At 41.1% G+C, this 26046-nt stretch overlaps 2 protein-coding genes across 2 annotated transcripts; both read left to right on the top strand.

Moving 5' to 3' along the window:
• Positions 1-499: 499 nt before the first annotated feature.
• LOC104465653 (disco-interacting protein 2 homolog A) lies at positions 500-22761 on the top strand (the record flags this gene model as incomplete). The annotated part of the gene is made up of 17 exons (XM_010078781.1): positions 500-614; positions 1772-1973; positions 2544-2653; positions 2793-2873; positions 6090-6213; positions 7038-7159; positions 7445-7556; positions 7779-7888; positions 8377-8507; positions 10557-10725; positions 11921-12091; positions 15204-15265; positions 16366-16423; positions 17285-17359; positions 18029-18203; positions 20781-20904; positions 21787-22761. Coding segments are annotated over 17 exons (2194 nt in total), but the record flags the coding sequence as incomplete, so codon positions are not given.
• A 750-nt stretch (positions 22762-23511) lies between these two features.
• On the top strand, positions 23512-24837 carry LOC104465652 (zinc finger protein 239-like). The gene is made up of 3 exons (XM_010078779.1): positions 23512-23560; positions 23881-24445; positions 24534-24837. Exons 1-3 carry the CDS (start codon positions 23512-23514, stop codon positions 24835-24837), a joined length of 918 nt encoding a protein of 305 aa, XP_010077081.1.
• The last annotated feature ends 1209 nt before the right edge of the window (positions 24838-26046 follow it).

The raw sequence follows: 26046 nt of genomic DNA, 5'->3' as shown, positions 1-26046 counted from the left end.
TATTATAATATATACTAAAATATATTATAAATATAAACACATTTAGTATTTTAGTGTAGATGCAAGCCTAAAACAAATGTTAATTCACAAAGGGGAGTAAGTATTTTTCAGTGTAGGCATTGATAGACAAGCTGGTCAGTAATTTGGTGTAGTGCCGTCATTCAGGAAGGACATATGTAGGTGCAACAAGTTTAGCATGCATGATGGAGTTATATAGGCAAAGTTTGCACAACCCCTGCACGTATGGAACCTGCCTGTGTTAAAGACGTGCTACGTTGGTGACTGCAAATTCACTTGACTCCCAAGAGAAATAAATTGCAATAATGAACCTACATTTGTTCTAAATTTGTCTGTGATTTTGTGATGATCTGGCATGAAGAATGCTTGTGTGTGTTGAAACAGTACCACTGAAGGTTGCAGTCATTTCCACGTTAATAATAAACCATGCTATGTTCATCGTATGTTGCATCCTATCATTCTTCTGTCCTTTGCGTTTTAGGATAGCAGTGTTTTCTGTGACCGTTTTGCATGATGATCGAATAGTGCTTGTGGCAGAGCAGCGCCCTGATGCGTCAGAGGAGGATAGTTTTCAGTGGATGAGCAGGGTTCTACAGGTAGTCAGTCTGTCCTTTCTCTCTTTACAGGTGAATAAGGCTGATGCATGAAATGAGAATCTTAGAGCATCTTTTTTTTTTTCCATAAGAAAAACCTATCAGGGGAACTACAGACAGTTGTGACTTCTGAATGTATTTCAGGGTTCATAGTTAACAGAATTTTGTAGAAAGACTTTATTTCAGAATGTTTTTTTAACTTCATACCACTGGGATTTTTAAAGTCCTAAGGATGATAGGCTTTGTTTGTTTTAATTCTGCATATCTCTGCTGATTTCATTCTGTCTGGGAGAGTTAAGTCTGAAATGTTTAAGAGTGTACTTAGTGCCAAGGATCAAAACAGACCCTGAAATCTCTTTATGTCTCTAACATACTTATTCTAGATCTCCAACAGTAAGCATTACAAACTTTTTCCCTTGATTACTTTATTGGGTTACTGTGGAGTGCCAGGAGGGAGGGGAATTCTGGTAGATTTGCATTTGAGGATTTTGGAATGAATCAATCAGTTCTAAGGAAGTAAAAAGTGAAAGAGCAATTATGGAAGAAGACTGTGGTGAAGGGACAACTGAAAAGAAGACTAGAGAGAACAACTTAAGGGAGGATGCCTCTTAAGAGTAAGGCAGTTGTGTAATAATGGTTTCTGTCTAATTTCAGCTTTGTAATATTTTTGGAGGGAATAGCTGGTAATAGGCTGTTTTTCATGGGAGAAAAATATTTTTATTTCTCTTCTTAGAAGTGTCATAGCTAAAATAGACACTTAAGTTTTAGGCAGCAAGATGTTTCACTCCCTATTTTTGTGGTTTTATGTTCTACTGCGCTTTTGTGATTGTGCCATATGTGCTAAATTTGCTGTGGTATAATTTTGGCTTTTTAAAATCTCTGCACTTTTTGCCCACTTTTAAGAGCCTTTCCTAATCCCTGATGTGCAGGTGGCATCCCCTTGATACAGTGCACAAGCAAAGTCCTGGGTCTGCTCCTGCTCCCATTGAAGTCATGGCACAACTTCTATGAGTTCAGTGAGTGCAGAATTGGACCCTTTATTTGCAAATTGTGGTGCAAGTAAAAATTTTAATGTTATTAAATGACTTGAATTCACATTCTTGCTCTAGCTACATCCCAGTTGATAACGTAGAATGTATTTTTCTATTCTTCCTATCAAGGCAATTGATAGCATTCACCAAGTGGGCGTCTACTGTCTTGCCTTGGTGCCAGCCAACACTTTGCCAAAGGCTCCACTTGGAGGAATTCATATTTCAGAAACCAAGCAGCGCTTTTTAGAGGGTGCTTTGCACCCTTGTAATGTCTTGATGTGTCCCCATACTTGCGTTACTAACCTGCCTAAGCCTCGGCAGAAACAACCAGGTGAGTAAACCAGAGTGTGTTCCTTAGTTCCGTGTGTCTGTCTCTAAGGTTATCTGTGGAGAATGATCTGGAGACAACGTGACAGCTCAAGGCTGTGTACGTTGGATGGCTTTAAGCTGCCTAACTGGCCGGAGCTAGTGGTGTTGTCAGAGCAGGCGAGAGTAGAGTGAGGGCATTATGGTCTGCCTCAAATCCCAGGTAAATGCAAGGTTGTACAGCACATGCCGATATTATGCTTCTGTAGCTACATTATAAATTGTTCCTCTGCTGACCATCTTGCAGCGGCTGGTAACTCAACATCATAAAGCTGAAGTACAGACAGACCTCAATTTGCTGAATCAGTAATACACTGATTTTTAGTGTACCATACTGCTAATGAACTGATTTTTAATGTACCATACTATCCTCTTCTCTCTTTTTATGCACTGTGATCATCTTTGGTTTTAACTTTTCGTCTTTTCAGATCTGTGTTACATATGGTATTTGTAGTAATCTGCCGTCTGAATTATAGAATATTATATCTTTCTTACGTTGTTTTTCCTCATTTTGCACTGTTTGTCCAAAATGCAGATGTTGGTCCTGCTTCAATGATAGTAGGAAACCTTGTTGCTGGAAAGAGAATTGCACAAGCCTCAGGGAGAGATGTTACCCAGTTGGAGGATAACGACCAGGCAAGAAAGGTAACACTGATGTTCTGGTATTGTTAAATATTTGAATTTGCTTATTGAAAATGAGAGGAGACCCAGTCATGGCATTCTGCTGAAATTAAGCATGGTACATTTTGGGTGAATCTGAGTGTCTCCTTTTTTTCTGTTTCAGTTCCTGTATTTAGCAGATGTTCTTCAGTGGCGAGCTCAGACAACTCCAGATCATCCCCTCTTCGTTTTGTTGAATTCCAAGGTGAGATGCAGTTTAGGTCATGCTTGGAGATGGAGATCAGTAAAAGATTGTTTGGATTCTAAAACAGTTCCAACTAGAAGTCTTTTCCTAAAATGCTTCAGGTTATTTTGATGATGTGGCATGTCATGGTTTTGAAGCAGATAAAAAATTTTTAGTTAGCAAGCAGTGTAATATTTCCACATCCAGAATTTTATTCCACATATGGAATTTCAGTATACATTCTGCCTAGCTTAAAATGTTACAATTAATTGCATTTCCTGCTGGAACACAACTTTTGTCATTAATGGAAGCCACAATTCTGTTTTCGTCCCTGAGCCCAAGGGTAAGTGGAAGTTGGAGCTGGAGGTTTTTTTCATTAAAGGATGTAGAGCCTAAGTAGAGAACCCCTGGAACAGCTTTGGAGTCATATTTTCCTGGGGCGCTGCACACCCTTGAGGAGATACTGATGCCCTATCCTTGGCTAGGCTCTGCCCCTGAAAAGGGTGGCGCTTAACAGTCACTCAAACGTGGAACAAATAAATGCTTCAGTTTTGGAGTGCAGGCTCTGTGTACTTATTTTTTTCAAGGGCTGCCTGAGCCCTTATGACATAAGGCAACGGTCATGTTTCTCAGTAAATACATCATTTTTGCTCATAGCCACACTGCTCTACATGTGACTGTCAGTAGTTTTTGGAGCATTGACGTACCCTGTGCATCCAACGCTTTGTAAAGGAGTGTGAAAAAATGTGCACTTTTGTATGTTCCTCAGTATTTCAGCCTTCACTGGGCTTGAGGAGCACTACTGCTGTGTTAATTTCAGAAAACTCAAATTTTAGATTCTTCTGCTGCTGTTCTGGCATTATTTATCCCCCTCCTTTCCTTCCAGGAGGCAAAGGTGGTCAATTTTTGAGCCTATATTCTGTAGCTACCCTTCTAGTGACAATAACAGGCCCAGTGACAAATGGACCTTGTGCTGTGCTGTACCACAGACATGTGAGATAGGGAAGGTGCTTTCGGAAGATCCAGCAGCAGTCCTTGGGAAGTGAAGGATTTGCCCTTGGGTCTCTTGTTCAGACAGGCAAAATGATTCAGGACGTAGTTTGAAGTTCTGACTTTTCTTATGAGACTCTGCTTTAGCAGAAGAAAATGCTTCAATACGGTTATTGTTAAATGCCACAGGATTGGTTTATTCTTCTGTCAAGAGTAAAGAGGCTTGTGAGGGAAGTTTTGTAGCATGAAGCAGCTCCCCTTCTGGGTCACTTTGTTCATGCAACTTTTACCCTTCACAAGGAGACTCTGCAAAAAGGAATCACAAAACTTGGGCACAAAGAAATTACCTGTTGGTGAACACATGTCTTAAATAGCTGAGACCAATAACCTACAGTGTTAAGTGCGTGCGCGTGTTCACAGCTCTCCACAAGAAACCCTTTTGTTTTACACCTTTTCATGTGAATATTTTTCTCCCAAATCCTTGAGCTGCTACTGTTCCTGTATCAACGATACACTGTATTTACTGTTCTTTTACATTACTTTAGCTGTCAGGCTTTAGCAACAGTTTCCTCAATAAAACTGAGCAGTGTGCCAGTGCCATCCTGCGTCCAGCTGGGCCATGGATCAGAGAGCTGTGCATTTGGGCTGAGGATTATATGTGGCAGCTTGCCTTGGACATGAAACTGAATGCTTGTATAGCAAACGTTTGCTGTGATAATCCTTATGTGTGTAGCGGGAGGCACGATTCAGTCTCTGAGCGTTTCCCTCTGAGGTGATTGTCCCATCAGTTTTTCTTGAATCAGATTGTAGACGAGGAAAAACGGACACATCCTAACCTCACAGGCTTCAGGCTAAGGCCTCGCTTCCTAGGCTGGATAGCAGAAGGATGTTTTCTGTCTTGGGGTCAAAAACTGGACTAATCCATTTGGAATCCTCATGACTCTGCAACTGCCTAAGGAATTCAGAGCTCCTTCCGTGTGATGGCTTTCCAGATACGTCGTTGTGGAAATACACTTTCCACAAGATAGCAGATACAGTGGAGCAGAAGTGACAGTGCATACCAACCACAGCTCAGTTTGCCTCTCTGACCCTTTATTTTTATCTGCACCAAAGACAAAATACCAAATGTATTTTATCTACACCAAAGACATCAGCAGAGATCCCTGTTCACTTTTAGGACTGCTGGTTGCAAAAACATCTGGAGGTTTGGCCCTGCATGGTAGAGTAAAGCTGATGCAGCGCTTCGCTTGCTGCTAAAACAATAGTGTTGCTACAACTGCTGCTGTGTTCTCTCCACTGGACTGTGAATTTCTAAATACTTGAAAGGTATTCTTTTGGTGGTAACAAATATACTTAGAAGCTGCTTCACAGTGCGATGTTCAAAGTAATATACTGTCCTAGTTTTGACCTTGGTTGGCAGTCAGACACCGCACAGCTGCTCCTCACCCTCCCACCCCGGGGATGGGGGAGAGAATTAAAGGGGTGAAGGGAAAAGTGACTCATGGGTTGAGATAAGAACAATTTAATAACTAAACTACAATAATATTGGAAATAATAGTGATAATAATAGTAATATATACAGATACAGAAATTAGTGTTACACAGTGACACTGCTCACCACCCCATGACCGAGGCTCAGCCCGTTCCCGGCCAACAATCCCGAAGCAGGAAGAGTCCTGAAACCACGATCTTGGAAAGGGGGTAAGAGCCCGAGTGTCCAAGAGACTGAGATGACCCTGAGAGAGGGGCAACCCAGAGCAAGAGAGAGCCCTTCTGGACAGAGCCTCATCTCTCCCCTGACCATGCCGTGCATGATATGGAACAGACCATCGGCCAGTTGGGGTCTCAGTCCTAACCCTGAGGTCGAATCCTGGGCTGGTCACTGGGGCTGTGCTCCCTCCCAGCTTCTCCTGCCCCTGCAGACACGGGCACAGCAGAGAAGCTGGAAAGTCCTTGCCTGTCCTGGCAGCAGCTCTATACATCACTGTGTTACCAGGCTTCTCCTCCGCACAAATCCAAAACAGAGGCTCTTACTAGCTGCTGTGGAGAAAGTTAACTGTCCCAGACAGAACCAGGACATAGTTTTCTAGCATTCTAAAAGTTCATGGTGCCAGCAGCATGGTTTCTGAAACCCTGAGACAGTCTTTGTCCTTATTTTAACAGTACAGAAATGAAATATTGTGTCTGCAGCATGTACTTTTTTCAGTTTTCTCCACAGTTTTCTGTTGTTGCTTCTGTTTTGCACAGGGCACTGTAGCTAGCACTGCGTCATGCATACAGTTGCACAAGCGAGCAGAGAGAGTGGCAGTCGCACTGATGGAGAAAGGACGACTGAATGTTGGTGATCATGTGGCCCTGGTTTATCCTCCAGGTAAGGCAGTACAGGCAGAAAAAAAAAAAATCTAAGTCAGCCATCACAAGAAAAGAAACAACTCTTACCAGGATAGTGCATTCAGTCATCCGTTTAATATAGTGGTATTTGGCAGTGATTTAGTATTTCAAGGAAGAGACTTTGTTTTGTCGTTTTATTATTAAGTCACTTTCCCAAGTGGCAAACTACATGTAACAAACATTTCATCTAACTGCTTCAGATGTCTGAGCAGTTATGCAAGAGTAGCTTGATATTAAACCACATGAAAGATTCTTGATTTTCAGCCTCAGAGAGTGGAATAAAACTGCATATGTATCCATTGAAAGCTAGATTAGAGATGTCAGTGTATGAACACCCTTTCTTTCCTGAATGGCTTTCTCTAGAAGTGAAATCTGGACCCCAGATTTGCATTACTAGTGTGTATTTACAAGTGTACTGCAGCAAAAACTGTTACCTTGTAAAACTAGGATGGCTGCATATTTCAGAGTCATTAAATGTTAAAAACAATTTTAAAAGAATTTGAGCTGTCATCTTCATAACCTATGATACCTTGTTTTGTTATTTGTGTTACCTGTGCTACCTGTCCATGAAAATATATCCCTACTAATTTAAAGTTTGAATAATTTTTGCTAACTCTCAAGTGCAAAATATTTTAACCTTGTAGAATTGGGCATAGCCACAAACAGCCCATTGTTTTGAAGAGAACTTTATGGCAAATCCTTACATCTTAATAAAATATATCAACGTGTATTTTGATTTTGTAAAAGAGTTTGACCTTTTTGTTCTGATAAAAAAGGCTTTAATTTCACAAATATCTTTTACAGGAGTAGACTTGATAGCAACTTTCTATGGCTGCTTATATGCTGGCTGTATACCTATCACCGTTCGCCCACCTCATCCACAGAACCTTGCTACCACTCTGCCCACTGTCAAAATGATTGTAGAGGTATGTATAAGACATTCCTCTCCTAATGCATTTGGTGGGTGTAGGGTGGTTGATGCAGCCTGACAAATTGCTTTGCCACAAAGTAAAATAAAAAAAATAGTCAGTATGCTGTAGCTGAGTCAATAAATACTTCTTCAGAAACTTGTTTAAAATGTTCTCTCTGTTGTTGTAATTTATTTTGCTTTGTTTTCAATGTTTTTCTTCCATCTGTTCAGCTTACTGGTTATCTCATCTGGTTGGATATGAAAAGTTTTATAAATGCTTTTAATGCTGGGTCTTTTACAGGTCAGTAAATCTGCATGTATACTGACCACACAAGCGATAATGAAACTGCTGAAATCCAAGGAAGCTGCAACAGCTGTAGATATTAAAACATGGCCTACTATTTTGGATACAGGTACAGAATGTTTGCCCACTAGCCAAAATGTAAATGGTTGGAATTTATTTTGTTATACCATAACTGCCTAATTGAATGGATGTGTCTTGCATTCTGTTGAAACAGCTGTCCAGAAACTATAGAAAGCCTCTGGTGTTAATGCTGTAAAGACACATTTTTGTCCTGTGCTCTTTTTCCAAAATAATGATATGGTACTCTTCTCTTTTTATGTATTTTAAATAGATGATATGCCTAAAAAGAAGCTGGCTAGTATTTTCAGACCTACATCTCCAGATACGTTGGCATACTTGGACTTCAGTGTGTCTACTACTGGTATATTAGCAGGAGTAAAGGTACAGTAACAAGAGAGAGATTATTATACTTTGTTTTATTATATATAGGCATATTCTGCATTCATTCCTCCTGCTAGAGAAGAAAAACAAAAATGTAAGTGGACCGTCGTAGTGTTCATAGAGCTTGTTTTTAAATTTGCTTGACATCTAAAGTTTCTTGATGCACATTCTGGAACCATTCAGTCTTACTGACTCTGTGAGGAATCGCTGAGGGGACTAAATGGAGAGAATTTGTTGGAAAGTTCATTAATATTTTCTTTTGCAATTTATCATAGAGATGCCAGACATCGTTTGGCATCATTCGATGTCATGACAGATATCTTTTGCCACTAGCATGAAAAGTACCTGTGAAGTCCAAATGGTGTCTGTTTTAAAGGTGCTTAAAAAAACCCAAACCACTACGTGTTGCCACATCTTCTGCAACAAACATTTCTGTCCATTATTACATATGATAATGGTCCCTGAGAGAACTTGTTTTCCTCTTACAGATGTCACATGCAGCTACAAGTGCCTTATGTCGCTCTATAAAGCTACAGTGTGAGCTGTACCCTTCACGTCAGATTGCCATCTGCCTTGACCCTTATTGTGGCTTGGGATTTGCACTGTGGTGCTTGTGCAGGTATGTCACTTGAGTCATAGGCTTTCTCATATCTTTCCAGCCTTCTCTAGAATCCGAGGGAACAATAATGGATGAAACTGTCAGAGAAACCCAAATTAGCCTTTTCATATATATTTCATAAAAATACCTTTTGTTTTAACAGAATTCATTAAGTTAGTTACTTGAGTACCGTGGGTTTTGCAAGTGGAATTAGTTAGATACCAAATCCAAGAAAAAAGGGACTTTGCTGTCTATTTCACATCGATTAAATGAATCCTTTCAAAGCCCTTTGAAATTAAACCATATCTTCTTACAAGACCCTTAAGGTGTTGGCTGCAAGAAATACTGCTAAAGGAAGCAATTAAGTGTTGCTTGCAGTGAATGAGACCTGAATTGATTAAATTGGATAACTATTATAATGCAGCGCATCTTGCAAAGCTGCAACATTTTCCTTTTTTTTTGCCTTTTAAAACACTCTGTATGTTTTAATTTGTCCCATGGCAGGGCGGTTGGGATTAGGTGATATTCAAGGTCCCTTCCAACCCAAACCATTCTATGATTTCTATATGATTCTGTTATTTCATTTTAATTTTCATATTCAGTTTCTGCATTTTTTTAACTGATGATTTGATCAATAAAGTGAGGTGGGGTGGAGGGGAAGAAACCTCAGTGATGGAAGAATTAAAATCTAAATGGATTTTTTAAAGTATTTTTAGGGAAGGGGAACTATGGGTGTCATGCTTTCTATACAAGAGTTAATATAAGGTCTGCTTTGTTTCATCTGAGTTATAGCTTTATTTTAGTATGAAAGACCATTTTATTACAGAATTTTTTTTTCTATTCTAGAATGTTTAAAAAGAAAACAAAACCCCGTCATCATATTGCCCACTGCAAAAACACATCCAGTCTAGCCAGGCGAAATGGCAAATGTGTCAAGCTACCTGTTGAAAGCAATTAGAGATGCTGTTATTTTATTCAGGATGCATTGGTTTATCAGAGTCTGGTTTTACAGAGGAGTGTGTCACTGATTTTGTTGATAGTAACTGATCTAAAAACCATTTGGCAATTTAAGACTGTATGGTCATGGAGTTTACTGTCTTGGAATGAGTATATACTATTTAAAAAAAAGACCAACTTAAAAAGTGGTGTGATTCTGAATTTTATTTTCTGTCCACTTATGTTAACTGGTACCCACATTAAATATTTCAAATAAATGTTTAAAAACTCAGACACCTATGGCAAAGGCTAGAAAATTGCACTAAAAACTTGAATGGTGCAATTTCATAGACTCATAGAATCACAGAATGGTTTGTGTTGGAAGGTCCAACCCCCCACACCATGGGCAGGGACACCTCCCACTAGCCCAGGTTGCTCAAAGCCTCATCCAGCCTGGCCTTGAACCCCTCCAGGGATGGGGCATCCACAGCTTCTCTGGGCAGCCTGGGCCACTGCCTCACCACCCTCACAGGAAAACATTTCGTTGTAGTATCCAATCTAAATCTCCCCTCTTTCAGCTTGAAACTGTTCCACCTCATCCTATCCCTCCACCCCCTGATCAAGAGTCCCTCCCCATCTCTCCTGTAGCCCCCTTTTCAGGACTGGAAGGTGCTGGAAGGTCTCCTGGGAGCCTTCTCTTCTCCATGCTGAACAATCCCAATGCTCTCAGTCGTACGGGAGGTGTGTTAAAGACTCATTTCACTCAGCAAAAGGTGCATTTTCCCTAGAATGCCTTACAAAAATAAGCTCAGTTACCAATTGTAGTCTGTATCTGGAATGACATGTCAAATGTTAACATTGAAGTGTCAGAAGTTCTGTCTGTTCGAGGCGTTAAGTATTTGCCTACAGTTCAACACAATTTACTACAGAACAAATATACTCACCTTAGAGTTTGTGACTTAACTCAAGCCCATAGTTCATAGCTAACTAAGAGATACTTCTTCTATGTGGAGAAGATAAGCTGAAGTACAGATAGATACCAAGCTCTCAGTTTTCCTGTATTTGCTTCATTTTGGCTTTGGCTTTTTTCTGCTGACTTGAAGTTTTTATGTTTCTTTTTCTTCCTCTCCTTAGCGTGTATTCGGGTCATCAGTCTATTCTAGTCCCTCCTCTGGAACTGGAGAGCAACGTGTCTCTGTGGTTGTCTGCTGTGAGTCAGTATAAGGTGCGTGTCACGTTCTGCTCCTACTCCGTGATGGAGATGTGCACCAAAGGGCTTGGAACACAGACTGATATACTCCGGGTGAGTGGACTTAATTTTTCAACATACCGAAATACAAGTACATGTATCTTTCTAAAAATATTTCATTTTGGCTTGCAGAAGATGGGCCATAAGTGTTTCTTTGAAGTGCTTTCATTATGACTTGCTTTTTGGGAAATGTTGAGATTGCTGGAAGTTTCAGGTCTCATTTTTCTGGTGGGGAAAAAAAAAAAAGTCTTACATTTTCAGCTTTACTTATTTGTGCCACCTGTATGCTGCTGGGTATTTCTGAGATTTTGGGCAAAATACTTAGCAAGCCTATCAATTTTTTCTTGTCTGAGACAAAAAAACAATGAACCAAAAAAACCCCAAGCAAACAAACAACAAAAAAAAACCCCGCACCAAAAAAACCCCACAACCCAAGGCCCCAGAAAAACCTCTCCCCCAAAAAAACAAAGCAAAAAGTCCCCCTAAAACCTGTCAAGTCTCACCTGCTTTCAAGATCACTTGACACCAAAAGAATTGAGTTATAAAATGGATGTAATATTCCTGACAGTGGCAATTACACACTAATACATCCATTTATTTTTGAGGGAAATCTCTTTAACTGAAACTTAATGTCCTTGAAGAGTCAGTCGCCTCTGCCTCAATGGTAGGAGAGTTCCCATGGCTGTAGTAACTAAGCTGCTCAGGACTTCCACGGGGAATGTCTGGCAGCTGGTGTGCAAGAAAGCGGCTACAGTGTGCTTATTCTTAGTATAGACAAAAAACACTGTCCTTCTGGTCTCCTGGACCTCACTGAGAGAATCCTGGCCCACAGCCCGTTGCTACAGGTTCACATCTACACTGGTGAGAATTAGTAATGTTTCGGAACACTCTGCCTGCGTCTGAACTGCGCGGCGCTGAGAGCAAGTGGGTCTCTTGCGGGCCCAGTCCTGTGACACAATGACATTTTGTGGTTTTTTCAGCTCAAAGTGATGAGTGAGTGTGTTGCAGCTACACGATGTGAGTAGTTTGCATCTTGTGCATCAAACCCTGCCACAAAGCTTCTTGGCACAATTCTGGAGGGTTGTCCTGGGTGGATGAAGCCCAACGGAGTGCAGTCCATGTCTCTATCGTTCAACCAGTTCATGTCAGTTATTCTACAGTTTTTAAAATCCATCTGTTCTGCAAATTAAAATGGCTTCAAGTTTCAACTTTAAACTTAAAGTGCTGTTTTCTTTACCGAACTTCTCAGACAAAAGGAGTTAACCTGTCCTGTGTGCGAACGTGCATGGTGGTTGCAGAGGAGAGACCAAGGATTACATTAACACAGTCTTTCTCTAAGTTATTCAAAGACCTGGGCCTCTCTGCTCGTGCAGTGAGCACTACGTTTGGGTGCAGGGTCAACGTAGCAATTTGCTTACAGGTGAGATTAAACTGCATATTCCTTATACTTATGGATAGGATCTCTGTGAAGTTTGTAGGAAACCATGTTCAGCTGTATGTAATCTTTTTTCTAACAAACTAGAGCTTCATTGTTTGCTTGCTTCATCACCAACTTAACTAAGCCTTGAAGATGTGGTTTATGATAATTTCACTTTTCTGTACTAATTGATCAATGGATTTGCCTTTCTAACACAGAGGATCAGTATTAAGAAACTTGTTTCCTTCCTATTGTGCAGGAGCAGTATTAAATACACAGCATTCCAGTCATAAACATACTAACTGTTTCAAGCAGTGCTATTTCAGCTTTTGTGTGATTCAGATTTTGCCTGTTTGAAAAGTGGCTTATGTATATGTGGAATTAAATGGAAGACAGAATTCCTCAAGTAAGACCCAGGAAAATTAACAAGGTTGTCAGGTTTTTTTACTTTTAAAGATCTCAGATTAGTATAATACATTTGTCTCACCTCATGTGAGAGCTGGACTTTTTTTTTTTTTTTCATTAAAGGTATAAAATTGGGAGGCTTTGAGGGGGAGAATATGCCCATAAAGTACACAGCCCTACTTCACAGAATGGAGATAATGCCATGCTGTGGTCCAGACCTGTCTTTGATAGTTTAGTATTCAGTTGACTATAATCTTGTATGATAAATTTAACCAGATGAACTCTAACTTTTCTTAATGAGATGTTTCCTCTCTAGTTAGGAGAGGGGGGAAAAAAGAAGTATTCCACAACAATATGTAGCTTCATATGTGAGGAATTCCATAGATGGCACGTGCATTAAGTATGTGTGTAATTGTAAATCTTATTTCAATTTATTGATATGAATTACACTTAAAAAAAAAAAAAAAAGAGATTCTTTGAAGATTGCTACTGTGCTTTTGCAAAACTTTTTTTTTTTTTAAATTTCTGGTGCCTTTTAATTTCTGGTGCCCACTAGAGGAAGGAAAGCCTTTTTTCCTCTCAGAATATATTTTAATGTTCTAGATTTCTTATGACAGATATGTTTTGGGCCATGAGCTTCTTAAATATGTTGCCATTCATAATTGTTTCTTTAGTTTCTATAGTTTCTTTCACTTCTATCAAAGGAGGAAAGGTTTTTAACAACCCCTAGATAAATGGTTATGGAGAAATGCAGCCAGAGGCATTTTATGAATCAATAGATTGAAAAATAGGAAGGATATAGATGAAATTAAGATGACTGTACAAGAAAGATTTTGAATCCATGGAATAGAACATTTCAGATGCCGAGCGTGAAAGAGCAGCTTTCAGAATTGCCTGTCTAAACAAGAATTTTAAAAGCCAGCTTTGGATATTTGCTGTTCAGACTGTACAAAGAGGGGAAAACCAGTTTTTCTACAGAATGTTAAATGGCAGTGTGAAAAGTACTCCAAAAAAACTGAGTGTAGGGCTGCTGGGCAATTAAGCTTCCCCTTCATTTTATACCTTTTTCATCTCTGTTCACTGTTCTTAAGCCCTTTTTTAGTGTTTTTTTTAACCCCTTCCCACATTCTTCCAAAATGATACCTGTGTTTGACTTTATTGAATTTAAATGAATATAGATTCATAGCCAAACTGAATGAGTATTTGATACAAGTTAGCATGCAAATAGATACATGATGTCTTTCAACCTTGCTGGACTAGTTTACTGAGAAGGTGTTTCTGAAGCTGCAAGCAGCCTTTAGGTACTTGCAGATGGAGGAGGGATTTCTGATAAGGCAACAGGCATTGCGTGTGATCTGCCTTAAACCTCTTCTTGTTTCTGAACTGGGACTTGCTTCCCAACGAACCACTTATTTAAGAGTGGCACTTTTGACCTGAAATGGAAACTTTCTTTTCACTCTAGAACAGTATGAGTTTTGTTTCCTGTCTTACTGTGTGTATCTTATGTTCGCAGTGCCTCTTTGTTTGTATTTTCTTTTTTTCCCTTTTCTCTCTGTTTCACACACTTTGATGGCCTCTGTTACTTCTGTTTGTGGTCCCGCTGTCAGCCAAACAGGCTGGGCAAGCTGGCTGAACAGGTATAGTGATGCATGTGTGCTTGTAATGTCCTAAAGTCAGTGTGGGTCGGCAGTGTTACTCTATAACAAATGTATGCCATTTGAGAGAGTTTGCATTTGAAACAGATCAAGCGAGATTTTTTTTATTTTTCCTAAATAAGTGCAGTTTTACTCACAAAGAACACTTGTAGATGAAGTACAAAACCTCTTTCTCAAACAAGCAGAAGGGGATATAGCAATAATTACAATTACTCAATGGTATATTCCTTAAAGATAAAGATCATAGCATTAATCTGGTGTGACCATCAGTGTCCCTGAGCCTCAGCAGTGCTACACAGGTACAAGGGAATGGCATTAAAAAGACATTATTACTGTTCTCCAGGACTGCAGTCTTGAGCTGGTGGCCAAGTGGCCTCATCTTAAGTGTTTCTAAAATGAGAAATTTAAATATGCATTTCACAGTAGTTTCTAGTTGTCTTGGGATTAAATTCTGATGGAGGGGAAAAAAAAAAAGTCCTGTTTCCATGTTGGGAAATGGGAAACCTCTCCCCAGAGTTGGTCAGAAGGTTTATTGTCTAAATGGAACAGAGCTCTGCCTAGGCTGTTACTGGCAGGAGCCTTGAAAATATATAGGTCAGTTAGAGTTATGTTTTAGTTAAATGTAGGCTTTTTTCTTCAAAGTTGACAAAACTGTTATGAAGTAGAACAGCTGAGCTTTGGGAAAGGGATTAGGCCTGCACAGGTTTATGCTTACATTCTGTGCACTTGCTATGTAGGTTTTAGAGGAGGTGCTTACCAAAATGAAATTTTAAAAACTGAAGTATTAAATTTAAAAACTTTTTTAAAAGTAAATACTTACCTGTATAAATACATACTTCATTTGTGCATTCATTAACGGGTTCCATCAAACATCAAAGCTTTGTGGCAGCCACCCTGGAAAGACGGGCTGTTTTACTATATTTCTCATCGATGAGGGCAGTACTTTATATGTGTCAGTAAAAAAGGGAGAGGAATTTGTGAATGTATGTGGCTGTGAGAATGAAAGCAGGATTGTCTGGCTTCTGTTGAATTTGTTTCTTCCTTTTTATTCTTAGGGAACAGCAGGACCAGATCCAACAACAGTCTATGTAGATATGAGAGCACTTCGACATGACAGGTACAGATTATGTTAAAGTATTAACTATTTAATGACTGTAGAGGAGAAAGTTCATCTTTGTTGCACTGCATTGATTTGAAATATTCTAATCCCTCATCATGGTATACAAGGAACCCCACCCTAGAGAATGGTGGCTGTGTGCTGGAAGTGGTCTGGCATCTCTTCCTCCATCACTTTTGTTCTGCTATTCCTTTCTAGACCTTCACCTAACTTGCTGTCCGTTCGTCAGTCTTGTATAATCTAGACTCATTCGCAGTTTCTTACCTAACCATACTGTTAGCAAAAGGTGACTTGGCGAACTGGCTGGTTAGTCACAGAATCACAGAAACTGTTAGGATGGGCATGATCTCTGGATGTCCCTTGTGCAACCTCCTGCTCGAAGCAGGACCAGCTTCAAGGCTTCATCAGGTTATTTAGGGAGAGGACCAGTTCAGTATGGAAAATCTCCCAAAAATGGAGATCATCCTCCTCTCTGGTGTATGTGCTGAGACTGACACCCTACTCTAGGGAAATTTTCCTTACTGGCATTTCCCATCTTGCATATTATGTCCCTGTCCTCCTTATGGTGTGCAACTGAGAAATCTGTCTCCATCTTCTCTGTAACAATCCTTTAGGTAGTGGGAAAAGTGCAGTTAGAATTCCCCTTAGTCCTTTTTTTTTTTTTTAGTGTCTTCTTCAGACCAAAGCAACTCAATTCCGTCAGCCTTCCGTGATCCAATAAATTGATGTCAGGCCTGTACTACAGCGTATCAAAACACACACACACACATATGTACACCGTGTCATCTGGAAACCTGCCAAGGATACCTCATTCTATCAGACTTAATTCTGTAGTCATAATCTTCATATTAACTTGTCTCTCAGTCAACTTCGTTAAGACAAGTGCTGGCAGCACCAAGCACAGACTGTTAAGTTTAGTTGGGCGCATGCATGTATGTATTTGTGTCTAAACTTATTTTAAGAAACATAACATAAAGACTTGGTGCAGTTTGGTCAGCGCAGCTAAGGATAGGATAACACTGGATATACTGGAACACATCTGTTTAACTTCTATTTAAGTTCATAAATCCTTGTACAAATGCGTTCTCTTATTTTCTCAGGGTGCGTTTGGTCGAGAGAGGTTCTCCACACAGTCTGCCGCTTATGGAGTCTGGGAAGGTGAGAGGTTGAGAGCAATCCTTCCTCCTCATCACCCTTACCTGGGTGGTGAGTTGCTTCAGATGGACCTCAGTACAGAATCTCTGCAACAGGCTTCACTAGTCACAGTATATCTAGGAGAGGCATTAGAGAGAGCATAGAATGAACAGCTAGTTAAAATGAAGCCAGGGGTGTGAAGGGAAGCAATAGGATATATTGCTACAGCAAGAATCAAGAGGCCTTCATGCGGAAGGCATTTTTCAGGTGTGAAACAAGCTTCAACTCCAAAGCTGCAAAATAGCTGTTTACAAGTTTTAATGGTAGGAACTTGGTAGGAAGAGATGGTTGGTATCTAGGCTGAGAGGGTTGGTGGTGTTCAGCCTGGAGAAGAGAAGGCTCCGGGGAGACATTCCAGCAGCTTCCAGTGCTGAAAGGGGACTACAGGAGAGATGGGGAGGGACTCTTGATCAGGGGGTGGAGAGTTGGGATGAGGTGGAACAGTTTCAAGCTGAAATAGGGTGGATTTAGATTAGATATCAGGAAGAAATGTTTTCCTGTGCGGGTGGTGAGGCAGTGGCCCAGGTTGCCCAGAGAAGCTGTGGATGCCCCATCCCTGGAGGGGTTCAAGGCCAGGCTGGATGAGGCTTTGAGCAACCTGGGCTAGTGGGAGGTGTCCCTGCCCATGGCAGTGGGTTGGAACTGGATGGTCTTTAAGGTCCCTTAGAACCCAAACCATTCCAAGATTTTACGGTGCAGAGAGGGGTAGAAGGGGAAGAAGCATTGCACGGAGTGTTGGCTTCTGGGGCTCTGCATTATTAACTTTTGTTTTGATTAATTCAAGTTCTCTTAACTTTTATTTTAAACATTTGCTTCTTATTCAAGATTCTTCCAGGGGTAAAGGTCATCATAGCACACACAGAAACCAAGGGACCTCTGGGAGACTCGCATTTAGGAGAGGTAAAGCTTTGATGCTGTTACACTTTGTATTTTGGTTTAATATATAGATAAATCACGTTAGATAAATGCCTGTCTCTTAGTGGGATGGCCACATAATGTGGAAAGTGAATGAACTCTACAGAGAGCTGGAACTGTTTACATCCTTGTATGCATGTCTGCATGGTTTCCTCCCTCCTCTGACAAACTGCTGCATGCCAGTACCAGGTGATATCAGTTGACTGGTCTGTCTGACTGGCAGCTGGAAGAGGCACTGCATATCTTATATACTCCCATCAGTGGACAGTAGTAATGAGGTAATTTACTGTTGGGTTTAATCTTTGTTTTATATACATCTGGATTTGTGTATACTAAGATGCCCGACTAAAAGAAGACTGCGGGCTAACAGGTGGTTCCTTTCCAGTAAGCCAAATGCCTTGTTCATTTTATTTCTTTACCATCCCCATGTATACATGGATATAAAACTCCTTTTTACTCCTTTTTCCTGATCACTTTCTGTGAAGAAGAAGTTATTGAATTTGTTTAATAGAACTACTCCTGGGATTTTAGGAGCAAAAATAATTGACAGTGGAACAGGTCTTTTAAGTCAATAAATGATGCTGCCTGGGTCTGGCAAAAAAACCAATGTTTATATGGGAATGATTGTCCTTTGTTATTTTTTTTCTCCCCTAGATATGGGTGAGTAGTCCACACAATGCTACTGGTTACTACACAGTGTATGGAGAAGAAGCACTGCATGCTGATCACTTTACTGCTCGCTTGAGTTTTGGAGACACTCAGACCATATGGGCTCGGACTGGGTACCTTGGCTTTCTGCGCAGAACAGAACTTACTGATGCTAGTGGAGGTGAGAGAAAATAAATGTACTTGAGAACGCTGTGTTTGAAACTCGTTGGGGTAGTTGAGGTAGTGAAGAGTAAGCTGTCCTGCAAATTCATCCTGACTTCATCAGAAAAGAGTGCTGAATGTAACAGGAGTTGTTACTCTGTACTTATTCATTGATTATGATACTGGGTAATTGTGCAAAATGAGAAATTCATACTGCCCTTTTGACAGATTTAGAATTCCTGTTCACCTTCCTTTATTTCCATTTACACAAAACAATGTGAGCACATTTGTTAGAAGCACCTAGAGTCTTTTTGCCCACTTTTCCTCTGAACCTCTTTCCTAATAGACAGGATGCAGTATTTCAGTGCTGATCTAGAGAACACGAGTAATGTTGCCATTCAGCAGTTTTAGGACAAGCACACATACCAGTGATTGCCCAGCCTTTCAGAAGTTAAAGGTCTAGAGGAGTAACTTCTCCATAATTTTTCCAGTATAGAAAATAGATTGTTAATCTCATTTTTTCAATCTAAGCCAAGATGTCTACACTTGAGAAATGTAAGGAGATGGAGGAAAAACTGCTCCTTTTTCTGTTGAGACAGAATATGGAGTAGGTATAACTCTTGATAATCACACCTTTTTAAAAGAAAAAAAAAGTAATCGCTAAACAGCCTAAGAAAAGGAGTTTGAATGCTTATAACTTACTAGCGAATGTGTACTGCTAATTTTCTGTGATGGGGCTTAAACAAACGGTGGTATCTAAATAGATAGTGTGAGCATCCCCTCATTGCTGTCACTGGATAATGAACTGTAGGGGGTTCACAAGACACCTTCTACATTTCCTGTACTCACGGTAAAAGAAAAGCAGTGTTCCCACTTCTGGTACATAAGTGTCGGTTTTGGGAACACCATGCGTGTCCATCCTACCTTTAGTCCTCCATTATGTGAAGGAAGAAGAGTGCGAGAAGAGCAATTTGTTGAAGGTACAGACTTTTGTTGAGGAGTGACCCCATCTGTTGCAGTGGATACCAGTCCAGGGTTCAGAAATGGTCTGTGATGTAACTCTGTTGGATCTATTTGCTAAGAGAAGGTCGTCCTGCACTCTGCTGTGCTGGTGTGTTACTCAGTCTCCCTGTGGCTCTTGAGAACCAGCAAGGTGGATGCTATTGCTCCGGCTGGAGAAATCCCTGCAGCCCACTCAGTTCCATCTCCAACAGAGCAGCATTGCACAGGCTTCCCTCTCCCGCAGTCAGAGAGCGAAAGGTGAATTCTGGTAAAGAAGCAGTTTCATCAGAGCTGTGTGGTACCCTTAGCCCACAGCCATCACGATTACATGGAAGGGTTCCTTCTTGGCACCAGCCCTATCCACCATGTTCATCCTACTTAGTACACAGAGTAGTTTGTTGGCCAGCCCCTCTGGAGTCTCTACTCCTGCAGGAATGTCATCTCAAGCTATCGGTGGGAGCTGATACAGGTCCAGCTCCCTGAAAAAGCTTTTACTGCATGCCATCTTGCCATCAGACAAAAGAACACTCAACCACGGTGCTCTAAGCTTTCCTTGCTTTCCTCCTCTCTGATTTTTCTAGGGTAGTTCCTGGACCTCCGGGACTGCTGCTTAGTGCACGGTTGTGCACTGGCTGCTTTGACGGAATTGTCCTTCTGTCCCTGTGCAAAGTGAAATGGCTCCTGTTCCCGAGAAAGCTGGTAGTTGACAGAAATTGGAATCTGTGAACAGACATTCACAAAGAAAGAGAAGTTGCAGGTGGCAAGGCACCAGATTACTATAGCAAGTTTTTGTGCCTTGTAGCTTTCTGAAAAACCACATATCACCGAGATTTTTATCGCTGTGGAACAACATCAGTGGTCCTTTAGTTTGTCAGCATTTGGGAGGCTATGTATGGTGAAGTAACATAGCAAGTATGCTGTGTTCTCAGTGCAGCTTCCCAACGTGCTTTTACATCTCCGGTCACAGGACTGAGCAGAATTAGGAAATAGGTGCAGAAAAAAAATGAAATTGAACTGAGCAGTTACAGGATGAATGTGGCAATGTGGAGAGGGTGTCCTTCAAGAAGGGTCTAGGAGAGCTTTGCTTATTTAACCTAGCAAAGCTAAGGCTGAGGAGGGGATAGAGTTGTTCTCACTGCATTAATTGTGGGGAACTTGAGAAGCTGAGAGGAATATTGCTGGCATGAGGACAAGTGGGTGTAAGCTGATTTTAAAAAGAAAAAAAAAAGTTAAATTTGGAAATGGCAAAAGGGTTCCTTTCAATCAGAGGAGAGTTCTCTGATAAGAATAGTGGGACAAAAAGATGCTTTAACAATGGATTTTGATTGGGTTTATGAACTGAGATTACATTATGTGAGAGAAGGGGCAGAACTGGGTGACCCAGAAATTATTTTTAGTCTGGTTTCATTTTCTTGAAAGTGCCAAATGACCTCTTAATTCTCTTCTCTCCAAGTGGTAGAGCTTGGTGTGTGTTATAGACTCTTTCTTCTAAGAAGTACCAGGAACACCTTGGAACATCACAAATAAGCCCATACAAATGACCATGTTTGTTCTGTAGATCTGATGATGTTTTAATGTCTGTGCTGTATTGCAGAGAGGCATGATGCCCTGTATGTGGTAGGCTCCTTGGATGAAACGCTGGAGCTCAGAGGAATGAGGTACCACCCCATTGATATCGAGACCTCTGTAATAAGAGCACATAAGAGCATTGCAGAATGGTAAGAGCCTCCGGATTACTTTTCTGTATCCTTTTATTTCTTGTAAAGCACCAGAAGTCAAGCTTTGTGGAACAGCATGCTAGACTGAGAGCCTGCTGTAGAGTGAACTCATGAAAACTTTGCTTAGAAACTGCTCCAGTGAGAGTAACCGAAATATAACGCCCCGCTTTTCCCTGCCTCCACCACTCTAAAAAAAAACCAAACAACCCACTCCTTCATCAGAGTTTTATTTTCCATATTCTGAAAGACAGCAAGGGCAGGGCATGATCGGGGCAGGAGAACACTTCCGAGTTATGTTGTTGACTTCCCTGGCTGTGCCAGAACGTACACGCTTGGATGTGGTAAACACATCTCGAGGGTTTCTTGAATGGTAACTTCTAACGTACAGTATTCTCACTGAGTCCCAGTGGATGATGTGTGCCATTTGGCTGTAGGTCCTCTTCAGTCTCAAAGCGATAGTGTTTACTTGTAATCTTTGGGAGGTTTTGTCTTTCCTTTAATAATCTCTGAAGATTGACACAAGTACATTAATATCAAGTATTCACACACTGAATGTGAAATCTTAATGGTTCCTGTTTTAATAGATAAGTGCAAAGGACTCGTTAAATAGATTGTGTACACGTAAAAGAAAAAGACCTACTTATTTTTTTCACATGGACAATTAAAAAACAAATGGCAGAGAATATCCTAACGAGTTACAGCTTTAATCCCTCTTGATTTATGAATATTTTCACATTACTGTTATATCACTTGTTCTCACAAGTTATCCAAGTCCTTAAAAAAATGTTATCCAAGTAATTTAAAAATTTATTTCCAGTGAGTCTCTTTGATAACTAGCTGTGTATTTCTTTCTCACCATTAATATTTGTACCATGCCAACAGTGCTGTGTTTACATGGACCAACTTGCTGGTGGTGGTTGTGGAATTAGAAGGCTCAGAACAAGAAGCATTGGACCTGGTCGCACTGGTAACAAATGTGGTTCTGGAAGAGCATTATCTCATAGTAGGTGTGGTAGTTATTGTGGACCCAGGTGTTATTCCAATCAATTCCCGTGGTGAGAAACAACGAATGCACTTGAGAGATGGATTTTTGGCTGACCAGCTGGATCCTATTTATGTTGCCTACAACATGTGAAAACAGAAAAATCACATCAAGGCTAAAGCACCAAAATCAAGGGACTTTCCAAGTAATAACATCAGAATCCGTTTTTTTTGTTTTTAAAAGCTGTTTAAGACCTTAGGAAAACAGAGATACTGATCTTCACAGACCTTCATCTCTCAGATTGCGTTTTCTTTCATAAATCCATTGTAACAGTTACAGCTGTCTTAGGATGGAGAGTTTACTGAAATTCCTGAAGGAAGCTTATTAGAACTATCATGGACCAATGATTTTTTTACAATAATTGTGAATGTCAGTACTTGATGCACTGCATAAAAGGACATAAAGCGCGGTGGAGAGAGAACAACAGCTGTGAGGAGGACTCTTGGAAATAATACTGTAAGTAGCGAGTAACCAGTCAGAGTTCACCCTCCATGTGGTTTGTTTGCAATATATTGGCAGTGTCTGGGTTGGGACATACCTTTCAAGATTGCACACATCTCTGCCATATTCTCTACTGTACTGAGAGGAATTTGCACATATTTGAGACTTAAAAATATGCAGCCTTTTAATTTTAAGTCACTGGCTCATCCCTATTCAGAGCAAATTCATTCCAATCCCAGATTCAGTCTAACAACCATTACGCTGCTGTTCAGCTTTTTTGTACCAAGCAAAAACAAAGACTGCAACTGTAACAAGGTTACTTATCGTGCCATGCTGGACTCTGTAATGCTATAAACTGTATAATAAAATATAAATTAATATCCAGTTTTAACTCGTTGATGCAAGAGCCTTCACTGCTCTTGCTGTCATAATTTCATGTTAAAGTTGCTTGTTTTCATAGCATTAGCTGTTAATTACTGCCCTGCATAATGCCAAGTATTTGAAAATTCATTCCAAAGCCAATAGTCTCTGAATGATTCATGGAAATGTTCACAAAGCATGGTCTTACAATATGTTTTCCCTGAATATCCTGTGCTAAAACTTAGAATAGTGATTTTTTTTTTCCCCCCCTCACCACGGAAAAGATATTCAGTGTTAGTTGGTTTGATCTGCTGTGGTACAAACTATTTTTTTTTAATAGTTGTATTTAGACAGACCGTTTTGTTCAAGCTGAAATAACCAGTTGGTTGAGTCACACTTGACTAAACAAGGTTTTGAAGTTTCTGCCTGATCTAATACTGCAGTGAACCTTATTCAGAACGAGAATGTGAACTTATTCAAATACTTCATGTATTTGAAGGTAAGGGCGAGACTAGCAAATAACTATTTTTATAGAGTTGTTAAAGACTTTGAGCTACATACTTTTTTTTTTTTTTTTTTCTTTTTAAATAATGCGTGAGGTTGGCAAAAGAGCCAGGTTTTTCTGCAAGGCAATTCTGCCTGGATCAGTGCCTAAGAAAGGTGGATGTCAGTCTCCTGATATGAGGATATCGAATTGACTGTTGGTCAAATAAACTATAAAATCTTCAACAAAAAGCTTTCCTATATAGTAGTTCTTTGCCCTCATGGTGTTTGACTGTGGTGTATTATACAGCTGTATACTCTACGATGACTGTAATTATGTACAGAACTTGTGTAACTTATTGTTTAAGTACAGCTGGCAAAAGAACTGCCTAACCCCAATTTTAACGTTGTAGGTTTTTAGCAAATAAAGCATTGTAAGATTTTTGTATTGAGATGACAGTGAGACAAGTTGCCTTGTAAAGTAAATCTAAAACAAAAAGCACATTAAACAGTTCCTGAAAATCTGACTTGCTTGCATGGTGAGATGTATGCTGTTAGATCAAAACCTCGGCGCATCTTCAGTAGAGTTTTCACCCGTGTTTTGGGCAGTTTAATGCATCAAGATCTTTTTCTGCAAAATTTCATTACAGTTGCTGTCCTGTCAAAGCAATGGCACATCCTCAAAGCCTGCCTGTTCCCCAGTTTCGTGTTTGCAGTTGAGCTGCTGGCTGGGGTCTGCCTGTGTGTCCTCTCCTCTCCCCACTACGTGGGGTGCCCTGTCCCCCCACTCAGCACAACGCTGCTGCTTTCCCCCGGCAGAGCTAACGGTGGCTCTGGAGACAGCACGGGGGGAGCCGGCCGGCGCTTGGCGGTGGCTGGCGAGGTGGAGCGGCCCTACGGGTGCGAGCAGTGTGGGAAGGCCTTCGTGCAGGCCGGTGCCTTGGAGAAGCCGTACCGCTGCCCCGTCTGCGCCAAGGCCTCCGCTCTGTCCTCGGGGCTGGTTCTCCACAAGCGCACCCACACCGGGGAGCGGCCCCACGCCTGCCTGCTCTGCGGCAAGGCCTTCGTCTTCTCCTCACACCTTGCCCTCCACATCTGCTTGCACACTGGAGAGCGGCCCTACAAGTGTGAGAAGTGTGGGAAGAACTTCCTCTCCTCTGCCCACCTCGTGTCTCACACCAGCTTCTGGAGAGAGGAACTCCGAGTGCTCCACCTGCGGGAAGGCCTTCAAGCAGGCATTGTCCCTCCAGCAGCACCTGAAGACACATGAGGCGCACGAGCCTGGCTGCTGCTCGGTCTGCAGCCAAGCCTTTTCTAGGTCCTCTTGTCTCCAGCTTCACGTGAGAACACACAGTGGGGAGCGGCTGTACCACTGTTTGCTTTGCAACCGGACATACGCCAAAATTTCTACTTTTGAAAAACATTGTAAAAAGCACCAGCAGGATGAAGAGAGGCCTGATGCTAGACCCAGGCCAATGAGCACCAGGGCAAAAGCACTGGTGGAAGAGAAAAAGAAGGAGCAGAAACAGCACCACCGCGATGACAGTCTCGAGCAACCTCCCCAGGCTGACCCAAAGCAGCAACAGCAGCAGGTGGAAAGGCTGTAAAAGTCACTAAGGCAAGAGCTGTTCCTGGCCCTCTGCAACATGGCTCAGAGGAGGTGGAGTGCCTGCTTTAATTTTTATCAAAAGAAAATGACACGCTCCTCCAGCGTTACTCCAGAGTGTGTTTCCAAATAGAATTATTTCTCTGATGCAAGGTTCAGTGCATTCACTTCTCTGGGTTGTAGCAGATACAGAAAAGTCTGCTGAGGCTCCCCGTGGTTGGTGTGGGATGCAGAACACTCCGTGGTTACAGGGGGATTCTGCCCCCGATTGTGGGCCCGGGTGGTTCTGTTACACATCAGCAGTACTTTCTAACACCGGCTTCCAGGGGTTCCTGACTGAAGCGCCTGCTTTTACCCAGATTGGAAGAGGAATGCTGCTTTGTAAGTGGAAATAAATTAAGTTGTAGTTTCTTAAACAAAGGCAACGTTTTAGTTTGAAGAGGCAAGGGAGGTGGTGCACCTACAGAAAACAAATTTGTAACCAGCAGTGCGTTTAGGAAACAAGCAGGAATTTGTCACGCAAAGTGCAGCTCCTTCTGAGTTACCAAATGGCTGTAGCTGGTTTGCTGCCAGTCACTGTGGTGAGGGAAGGAGGTGAGATGCCACAAAAGGGTTGCTGTCGAAGCAGAATGTTTCAGATTTATTCTGGGGTGTGAGATCGGACCCGGCAAGTACTAAGTAACTTTGTAAACATTAATAAAACTGCCTTTATTGCAGCAGTGTTCCTTGTGAGCCAGCACTTTGTATTGGCTTTTTGTAAGCTTTATGTCATTCCAGCAACAGTACTATGAGGCCACTTTACGCCTGCCTTTATTGTTTATTGTTACCCAGGAATTTATTATAGCAGAAAAAAGGAAGCAATGAGTTCATGTGAAGTGCACATTCCTAATTTTCTGTACCCAGTCTTTTTTTAATGCTATTTCCCTGCTACTGTGTGAAAACATGTATTATGCACTTTAAGGATCTTTTTGGATAGGCTTCTGGTTTTGGTTTCTATAGCATGTTCACAACTCTGTTTTAAGGTCTAAAAAGGAATTTTCCGAAAGCCTTGCACATTTAAAATACTGGAGTGTTTCAGGCCAGAAATCATGTCAGTAGGTGATAGAGCTGGATTGCATCTAAGAACCCATTTACAGCTAACAAACTCCTTTGAATAATTCTTTTAACTTTTTGCACTTCAGGATTTACGTGATGCTGGGTGTACTAAGAT

The sequence above is a fragment of the Pterocles gutturalis genome, unplaced genomic scaffold (genome assembly GCF_000699245.1).
Source record: "Pterocles gutturalis isolate BGI_N339 unplaced genomic scaffold, ASM69924v1 scaffold17213, whole genome shotgun sequence".
Classification (NCBI taxonomy): domain Eukaryota; kingdom Metazoa; phylum Chordata; class Aves; order Pterocliformes; family Pteroclidae; genus Pterocles; species Pterocles gutturalis.
Note: the sequence above shows the minus strand (reverse complement) of the source record. Positions and strands in the feature narration are given on the sequence as shown.